Source organism: Somniosus microcephalus, chromosome 6 (genome assembly GCF_052327205.1).
Source record: "Somniosus microcephalus isolate GS21.2 chromosome 6, FLI_Smic_1.0, whole genome shotgun sequence".
In the NCBI taxonomy this organism is placed as follows: domain Eukaryota; kingdom Metazoa; phylum Chordata; class Chondrichthyes; order Squaliformes; family Somniosidae; genus Somniosus; species Somniosus microcephalus.
Window position 1 is genome coordinate 236,955,612 of NC_140992.1, and position 9,622 is coordinate 236,965,233.

General features: G+C 41.4%; 1 protein-coding gene across 3 annotated transcripts in view; it reads right to left on the reverse strand.

Annotated features, from left to right (window-relative positions):
- Positions 1-6,715: 6,715 nt before the first annotated feature.
- cep89 (centrosomal protein 89) overlaps positions 6,716-9,622 on the reverse strand; it is a 145,777-nt gene continuing 142,870 nt past the window's right edge. For all 3 annotated transcript variants that reach the window (XM_085991579.1, XM_085991580.1, XM_085991578.1), the window contains one exon: positions 6,716-8,358. In XM_085991579.1, coding sequence (XP_085847705.1) covers positions 7,917-8,358 — 442 coding nt within the window. In that variant the 3' untranslated portion in view covers positions 6,716-7,916. The remainder of the gene's footprint in view (positions 8,359-9,622) is intronic.

Consider the following 9,622-nt stretch of genomic DNA (forward strand, 5'->3'; position numbering starts at 1 on the left):
GTATTTACATGATTGTATTAGAATTGGAGACAAAGGGCTGGATTTTCATTCAGGGGACGTGATGGACTACAACTTTCGGGGTTGTAGTCCCGCCTCCATCAAGATGTGGCCAACCCACGCGATTTTAACTTGATTGACCTTGTTGAGCCTGCCCAGCGGGCTCAGCAGGCCAATTAAGGACCACCCGGCAACAGGTGACGCCACAGACTGAAATTTCATCTGTCAAGAGGTTTTGACAGATGAAATATCAGTGTTTGAAAGCTCTTTGAAGCTGTCAAACACTGACAGTCTTACTTCTAACATGAGTCCTTCTCCACAGACTCAGTTAGAAATCTCTCCTGTACAGAAAGCTGAAAGCTGTCACTTTTGACAGTTCGCAGCCATTCTGCTTTCTGTGCCGGTGAGATGAGGGACTCCCAAGACCTAAAGGAAGGAAGGCTGTAAAGGTAAGTGAAGGTAATTTAAACTTCTTTAATCACTTTAGACACACCAAACACACTTACCTTTGCACTCATGCACACATCACTCACCTGAACACCGACATCTCGACCCCTCCAAGTCCTTCAACCCGACAGCCCGCCTCGCAAACTTGGCGTGGTTTGGATCCATCGGGAATCCCACACTTTAGCATTAAAAATAGGGATTAGGCTAAAAACTGCCTGATGACACCAAAATCTCTCTCAGCACCAACATTTAATAGTTTCTCACCATTTAAAAAAATATTGTTTTTCTACCAAAGTGAATAACCTCACATTTCCCCACATTATACTCCGTCTGCCGCCTTATTGCCCACTAACTTAACCTGTCTATAACTCTTTGTGTCCTCCTCAAAGCTTACTTTCCCACCTAGCTTTATATCATCAGCAAACTTGGATACATTGCACTCGGTCCCATCATCCAAGTCCTTAATATAGATTGTAAATAGCTGAGGCCCAAGCACTGATCCTTGCGGCACCCCACTAGGTACAGGCTGCCAACCGGAAAATGACCCATTTATCCCTACTCTCTGTTTTCTGTCCGTTAACCAATCCTCTATCCATGCTAATATATTGCCCGCAACCCCATGAGCCCATATCTTGCATAGCAACCTTTTATGTGGTGCCTTATCGAATACCTTTTGGAAATCCAAATATACTTCAGACCCCCGGCCAACTATTCACAATATATATTAATGATCTAGACAAGGGAACTAGATGTAATATCTCCAAGTTTGCAGACAACACAAAGCTGGGTGGGCGTGTGTGTTGTGAGGAGGATGCAGAGAAACTCCAGGATGATTTGGACAGGTTGGGTGATTGGGCAGATGCAGTATAATGTGGATAAATGCAAGGTTATCCACTTTGGTGTCAAAAACAGGAAGACAGATTATCTGAACGGCAATAGATTGGGAAAAGGGGAAGTGCAACAAGATCTGGGTGTCCTTGTGCACCAGTCGCTGAAGGTAAGCATGCAGGTGCAGCAGGCGGTTAAGAAGGCAAATGGTATGTTGGCCTTCATAGCGAGAGGATTCGAGTACAGGAACAAGGATGTCTTGCTACAGTTGTACAGGGCCTTGGTGAGACCACATCTTGAGTATTGTGTGCAGTTTTGGTCACCTTATCTGAGGAAGGATGTTCTTGTCATGGAGAGAGTGCAGCGAAGATTCACCAGACTGATACCTGGGATGGCAGGAATGACCTATGAGGAGAGATTGGGTCGATTGGGCTTATATTCGCTAGAGTTTAGAAGAATGAGAGGGGAATCTCATTGAAACTTATAAAATTCTAACAGGACTAGACAGACTAGATGCAGGAAGGATGTTCCCGATGGTGGGGGAGTCCAGAACCAGGGGTCACGGTCTAAGGATAAGGGGTAAGCCATTTAGGATTGAGAGGAGGAGGAATTTCTTCACCCAGAGAGTGGTGAACCTGTGGAATTCTCTACCACAAAAGGCATATATTCAAGAAGGAGTTAGATATATTTCTTAAGGCTAAAGGGATCAAGGGATATGGGGAGAAAGCAGGGACAGGGTACTGAATTTGGATGATCAGCCATGATCTCATTAAATGGCGGAACAGGCTCAAGAGGCCGAATTGCCCACTCCTGCTCCTATCTTCTATGTTTCTATGTTCTGGACCCCCTCCTCTGCTACTACTCCGGCCCCCCGATACCTTCAGACCCCTCCCCCACCCCCCTGACTCCTCCAGCCAGCCCCCGATCGTAATGTTCTGCAGACCCACCCCATGCTGATCCTGGCCCACGATCACAATGTTCTGGACCACCCCGACCCTGTCCCTCTGGCCAGCCCATGGTGTTCTCGAGAGCACCCCCTCCCCCGCCATTCTCCCGGGTTTCCCGATCGCCTTGGAGCACCCCTGCCCCCAACCCGCCTTCTCCATTAAAATTCAGCCCATAGATGCTGCATCAGCATCACATGGAGACACTGAGGACCATCTTGAAGGACCCGAGACAGATGGCAGGGGTCACAATGGTGTCCATTGCCATCGTCTGTCAATATCCAAGAAGGATTAAACACAATGAAAAACTGTTTCCACTTGTGGGTAAGGGACTCACTAGCCACTAACTGATCAAATAAAGAATTTAGGAGAAATTTCTTTGCACAGAGAGTGGTGAGAATATGGAACTCGCTGCCACATGGAATGATTGCAGCAGAAAGTATCATCACATTTAAGGGGAAGTTTGATACATACATGAGGGAGAATGGAATAGATGAACAGGGAGGCAAGGTGGGAAAAGGAAATTAGAGTGGGGGAGGCTGGTGTGGAGTATAAACACTAGTTGGACCGAATGACCTGTTTCTGTGTTGTAGAAGAAATGGTTTTCACATTTGCAGGGATTCTTTTCTATTGCTGCACATAGATGCTGACTTGTGTGCAATATTAGGGGAGCAAGATTGAGGTATAATGCACATACACTGTCAGACCTTCTCAGCCATAATTTATAAATAGTGAGCATTGACATCCTGCAAAATAAAGGAAATAAGCTCTTTTCCTTACCCATAATTTATTCTCATAAAAGAAAGCATCTAGCAGTTTAACAAAGACCAAGTCCTGATCTCAATTTCCATCCAGAGCTTTATTCCTATTGCCCCAGCAAAATAAATTTGTGTGGCTAATTACACCATTAACCAATGGCAAAGTGATGGGAGCAATCTGCTGCTCCTTCTTGGCCCTCGAGCATTCACGAGGTGTACAGTGCAAGGTGGTTAAAAATAACCATGCTTTTATAAACCCCCCCCCACCCAACCAAAAACGCATCGAAACCTTGAAAGGATAATCAGCATAAAGATATATGTGAACCAACTTACTAAAGAAACAATTAACAAAGATGAAGATATTCAGTTGGCAATATAGAGTCATAGTCCTAGAGTCACAGAGTTATACAGCACAGAAAGAGGCCCTTCAGTCCATTGTGTCCACGCCAGCCATCAAGCCCTGTCTATTCTAATCCCATTTTCCAGCACTTGGTCCGTAGCCTTGTATGCTATGGCGTTTCAAGTGCTCATCTAAATGCTTCTTGAACGTTGTGAGAGTTCCTGCCTCTACCACCCTTTCAGGCAGTGAGTTCCAGATTCCAACCACCCTCTGGGTGAAAAAGTTTTTCCTCCAATCCCCTCTACACCTCCTGCCCCTTACCTTGAAACTATGCCCCCTGGTTATTAACCCCTCTACTAAGGGGAAAAGTTCCTTTCTATCTACCCTATCTATGCCCCTCATAATTTTGTACACCTCAATCAGGTCCCCCCTCCGCCTTCTCTGCTCTAAGGAAAACAACCCCAGCCTGTCCAGTCTCTCTTCATAGCTGAAGCACTCCAGCTCAGGTAACATCCTGGTGAATCTTCTCTGCACTCTCTCCAATGCAATCACATCCCTCCTATAGTGTGGTGACCAGATCTGCACACAGTATTCCAACTGTGGCCTAACTAGCATTTTGTACAGCTCCATCATAACCTCCCTGCTCTTTTCTATACCTCGGCTAATGAAGGCAAGTATCCCATATGCCTTTTTAACCACCTTATCTACCTGTCCTGCTGCCTTCAGGGATCTATGTACATGCACACCAAGGTCCCTCTGATCCTCTGTCCTTCCTAGGATCCTACCATTCATTGTGTATTCCCTTGCCTTGTTAGTCCTCCCAAAATGCATCACCTCACACTTTTCAGGGTTAAATTCCATTTGCCACTGATCTGCCCATCTAACCAACCCGTCTATATCGTCCTGTAGCCTGAGGCTTCTCTCCTCGCTATTTACCACTCCACCAATTTGCGTGTCATCTGCGAACTTACTGATCATACCTCCTACATTCATACCTAAATCATTAACGTTCACCACAAACAGCAAAAGACCCAGCACCGATCCCTGCAGTACACCACTGGACACAGGCTTCCAGTCACAAAAATAACCTTCGACCATCACCCTCTGCCTCCTGCCACTCAGCCAGTTTTGGATCCAATGAATCCAATAATTAGTCATTCTATCAGTGGGTTGTGATGGGAAGCCTTAAAAGATGAAAATTTAGTCCCAAAAGAGAGCGCCTTGGTAGCAAATTAGTTGCCGTGCCACCATTCTAAGTAATATGTGAAATGTATGAATGGAATGACCTCAGGACATCCCAAAGCATTTCAGAACCAACCAAGTACTTTTGAAGTGCAGTAACGGTGTATACTACAGTACTGTACTTTTTTTTATTGAATATCAAAGCTTTCATAGATTATTTTTCTGGCATTGGACTCAGAAATGTTGTACTAACATACTAATTACCAGCAAGTGCTACATTCCAGGATTTATGCTTTTGAAGTACCAGCATGCTTTCTGATACTCCTCTAGGGTATTTCTGCAATTTTTATCTTTGTGGTTTTGGCCTTAAAAAGTCACAAAAATAACTTCAAGGAGCATGAATGCATTAGTGCCACTATTTGCTTCTGTTGGTTGCTTCAGGTTTTTATCTGTTTGACCTGACATCTTAGAGACTGGATAACAAGCTTTACAAGATTCACTTTCTGTCTCACTATGAAATATTTTCATAATCCTGGTAAAATATATTGGTTCTCTGAATGCTTTGTTCACTAAAGACTCATTTAAAAATCAACAATTTGCATTTATACTATACCTTTAACATAGAAAATGACAAGGTGCTTTACGGGTGGGGGGGGGGCGGGGGGGAGATGTGGAAAATAGATTAAAAGAATAAAGGAATGGAGAATGAGCCATGGTTCAAGAATTGGAAGGGTTTTCTGATGGGCTTTGAGAAAGTTTTAAAGAAAGGGAGAGTAGGAAGAAGTGGAAAAGTTTAGGGGAAGAGAATAGGGAACAAAGCAACATAGGAATTGTTAGGAAAAAAAGTCAATCTAGTTCATCCTGGTAGTTGCATGGTATGACGATAATGGAGTTGTTGACTAATCATAGCAATCAATCCATCAATTAGTCTAAAATACACCCACAACACGATACGAGAAAAACCCCAGTGGAGGAGAGCTTTGGGAGCCATAGGTCCAAAGTCACCAAGGAACCCTGGCCTCTGTCGGTACCCCGGTAAATGGTGAAAGCTTGTTTCCATTGGTAGGCGAATGGGGGATTCTTACTGCGCGTGGGGAGTTGCACGCTCTGATTTTACATCACAATCTCCAACACAGAGGAGATGCAGGAGGGCGGAGTACGGGCTGGCAGCAGCCCATAGTAGTGCCGTGCAACTGGGAGGAGCACTCCTGCTCCACAGAAGGGGGAAGTTAAAAAAAACATTCCCTACCATTTCTTCAGCGGAAAGGGTCCGCTGCAGAACTGGAACAGGAGCCTTCTATAAAATGCATATTTAAATTGATCCAACTCTGATTTCAGGCAGCCGCCAGGTACACCTAAAAACAGTGAAGACCAATATGTTTTTGTCCAAATGGAATTTAATCTGCCACCACGCATTAGCTGGAGGATCTTGCACCCAGAAATTGGTATACATTGTGCCCGTTTTACACCCAAAAGCCAGGAAAAACGCATACCAATTTCTACCCTGGTGTGTCTAAATAACTTTTGCTGAATGTGACCCACGATGTAAATTGAGTTGGACCTCCCTGGTCTACATTCAAGCCTTTACCTGTCTCTTTAAACTTTTCAGCTTTTGAAATGCAGTGCTAAGAAAATCATCTGCTAGTTTAAACAGGGCAACCTGCACTTCATCGGCGACCAGCCGAAATAAAAGAGGCTTTAGCGTAAAATGTTTATATCCCCTAAAATGCATTCTAGCACTTTTTCCCATTCCGAGTGTTAGTCTAACGGTTAGTTCTATAACTCCCAAATCATACTTCAATTTTTGAATATGGGATTTACATTACTTATTCCACCTCACTGAGTCAGTCAGCCATACAAGTAAGTCAAATATAGGAAGCCAAACTGTCTAAAAATAGTAGAGTCAAATACAGTCAGCCAAACTCACAAAAAGCACTGAGTTTCCAAGCTGCTGCAAGCCTTAAAGGTTTGCAGAAGTACAAGGTTCCTCCACCCACTAGGCATGTGCCTAATTGGAGGCACTAGTCATACCCAGCATACTGCACAAAATGTAAATCACCTGAACCTGGAGATATGGGTGAATTCACCTGCACTCAGGCAGACGGGGAGAAGAAAATCAGCCCCAACCTTTGTGAGAATGTACCTTAAGACAGAGTTTCGCAAAATCTCTATCTTCACCTAACTGCAGAAGCTAATTATTTATTTGGAACCAAACGCTATTTTTTGGAAAAAATGTGTTTATTTTGATTGATATATAAAGATGAACTAGAAATGTAAGCAATTGTCACAAAAGTCCACCCACATAAATATTGATAGAGGTGGTTCTGGAAATGATGCAAAAGACAGTTAACATAGTCAGAACATAATACATAGATTTGTAAATTTTATAGTAAACTAAAGGGTTATTTTACCACAAAATATGCTTGATACTTTTAGTGCCTGCTAAGTATTTTTAATACATGTTTGTCACTACCGTTATGTTCATCCATTATTGATAAGCCATAAATTTGATGGACCATCTAAATGAAATATTCATATGTTTTGGCAAATTCAGTGTCTACTGAAAGCAATTTAACTAAAATTGTTGTTAAAAATTGAACAAATTCTTTATTGATTATGAACTCAAACAGATGCACAGATGTAAATTTTCCAGTTTGGTTAGTGTTGAAAGGTACTAGTCATCTGCCAATAAACACGTCCTCATCTAATTTATTGTTTTTAAGTCATTTGGGAGACACGTTAAAATTGAAGTACAAAATGTTTACAGATACATTCTGCAATTCACATCATATGCATTTGCCAGCAGTCCAGAGAGATGAGATAACAAATATTTTTAATAAAATTGCTTCCATGTAATGGTAAAAAATTCCTGCCCCCTTACACAACAGCCCCAATGGTATAAATTCCTGTCCCCTCCACCCCCCCAACCATTGCACAACCCCAAAGCCCCAATCTGATGTATAGTCTGTGCGTTTTTGCCAATTATGTAATGTCCCTTAACTGCACACAATTAAATTCCATATGTAATTTTCTTTGCAAACCACTATGAACAGAATGTATTAGAATTGATTCAGGATATAACTACTAATTATAATTTTTTTTAAACTAAAGTGACAATTTCACTTAAATCTGTGACTAGGAAAAGGAAAAGTAAGTCTCGATGAGGTGCAAACATTCAATAAATCTGGTGAAAATCTGTATAACTTTAACTTTAGAGGTGGCACAATGTATTCAAGGATGGATACCACTATAATGTAAATAAAGTAGTGAAAGCACAGGTCTTTAAATAACAAATTTTTAAAAAGCTTAATATGAAATAACTAGAAAACCATTTTTCAGTACATGTAAAACATTTCTATTATACTAAGTGTATATGAAGAAAACATGCATTTGCAGGAATAATAATTGATGGTAATCATATTAAGAATAGAAATCATGCTCATTTTTGTCACTTTCATCAGAGGAGGCAACTTGCTGTTGATCAGAGTCAGACTCAAACATCGGGCTCTTGACAGTTTCTTCTCTGGGCTTTTGCTTTCTTTGTTGAGTGATTGCACAATCTCCACTTTCAGCCACACGATGAGGCAAACGTTTGTTATTGTTTGGCTGCAGGTAATTCTCATGTGCCCTTCTATCTTCTACTCTTCTAGCAGAGGAGACCATCACATCACAGTAGCTGAATGCTCTGAAGTCTGATTGACTGCCTAAAAACCTGCGAGGGTTTTCATCTATATCTGATCGATCAAAGTTGACAGTGTCCCAGAGATTACTTTTATGTAAAGTGCCACGTAAAAGATCTTTTATCCGCCGATTTTCTCGTGTGGTTGATTCCCAAACTGTCTCGAGTTCAGATTCTACTTGCCTAAAAGAAACAGCAAGTTAAATCTATTAGCTTTACTGAACATTTATTTTATCTGCATTACTAGGAGTTAAATAATGTATAGATTCATCAAGCAGGAGACCTTCAGTCCCCTCTGGTAATGAATACTTCATATTGATATGAGGATTCTCCCAATTAGTCTGCTTTGGTACAAATGACCCAGATGCCTGCTCAGAAAAACAGGAATTTAAATGAATACAAATGCTACAAAAGGCCTTTTGAGAATTATTTTGGACAAAACTATTCAGAAAGCTGTTCTTTTGGAAAGTTGCCATGTTTTGCCAACAGTCCACTGTTGGGCACAAAATTACTTCAGTGAAACAGTCCAAATGAAATGAAAAGCTACTTTACAGATCCCATCAGCAATAATAATTTACTGCAAAAGTTAGTTGGTATGAAATTTATTCAAGTATTCTGACAAAGAAAACACAAATCTGCACCGTCTTTCATAGTGATGTCACATTATTTATACTTCATCACATTGTATTATTCCATAGGTTTAAATAGGGGCAGATATATGACATTGATTAAATAAGTGGAATTTAGATCATTAGCTATTGAGCACCGAACACACAAAAATACAAATTGCCTTGTGAATAAGAAATTTTAAAAATGCTAAATATTTAAAAAATATTGGCTATTATCCATTGTGCTGTTATTAACTATTCATTTAATCCCTATAAATGGCTCTGCAGGCAGTGGCTGCAGCTTTAACTACTAAATGGTTCAGTAACTACAGCAACCTGGCAGCTTGGATTCAGCTCTGGAAATATTTTAACCTATTATCTCAGCAAACCCATGAAGAGCTGTAAAAGATGGTGATTAGGTTTGTTTCATTCCTCTCTCTCTGCAGATAATGGGACTGCACTGCACAGCTGCCAATAGGATGCAAATTGCTGCTGACAAGTATTGCTGGAAACAGGATTACATTCTTCTCACAATCATAACCTCGGTTATGCAAGGACGACTTCAGCTGTTCGTCTCAGCTTTCCCTTCAACATCCGAGTCACTGCCAAGATGTATTATATTAATGATGTTGGTTATGTGTCTCTGTTCCTCCTCACCCTATCCAAAACGGGAGGATTAACTGAATATCTTCATCTCACTCTGCTTCAATCAACATTACAGAGCTAACAACATTGAAAAAACAGGGACAGAAGATTATTAATTCGAAGGAAAAATTCACCATTGCAAGCAACAATATAAAACTGGAGCCTGTATGTCGGATTATAGTTGTTGCTGCTCT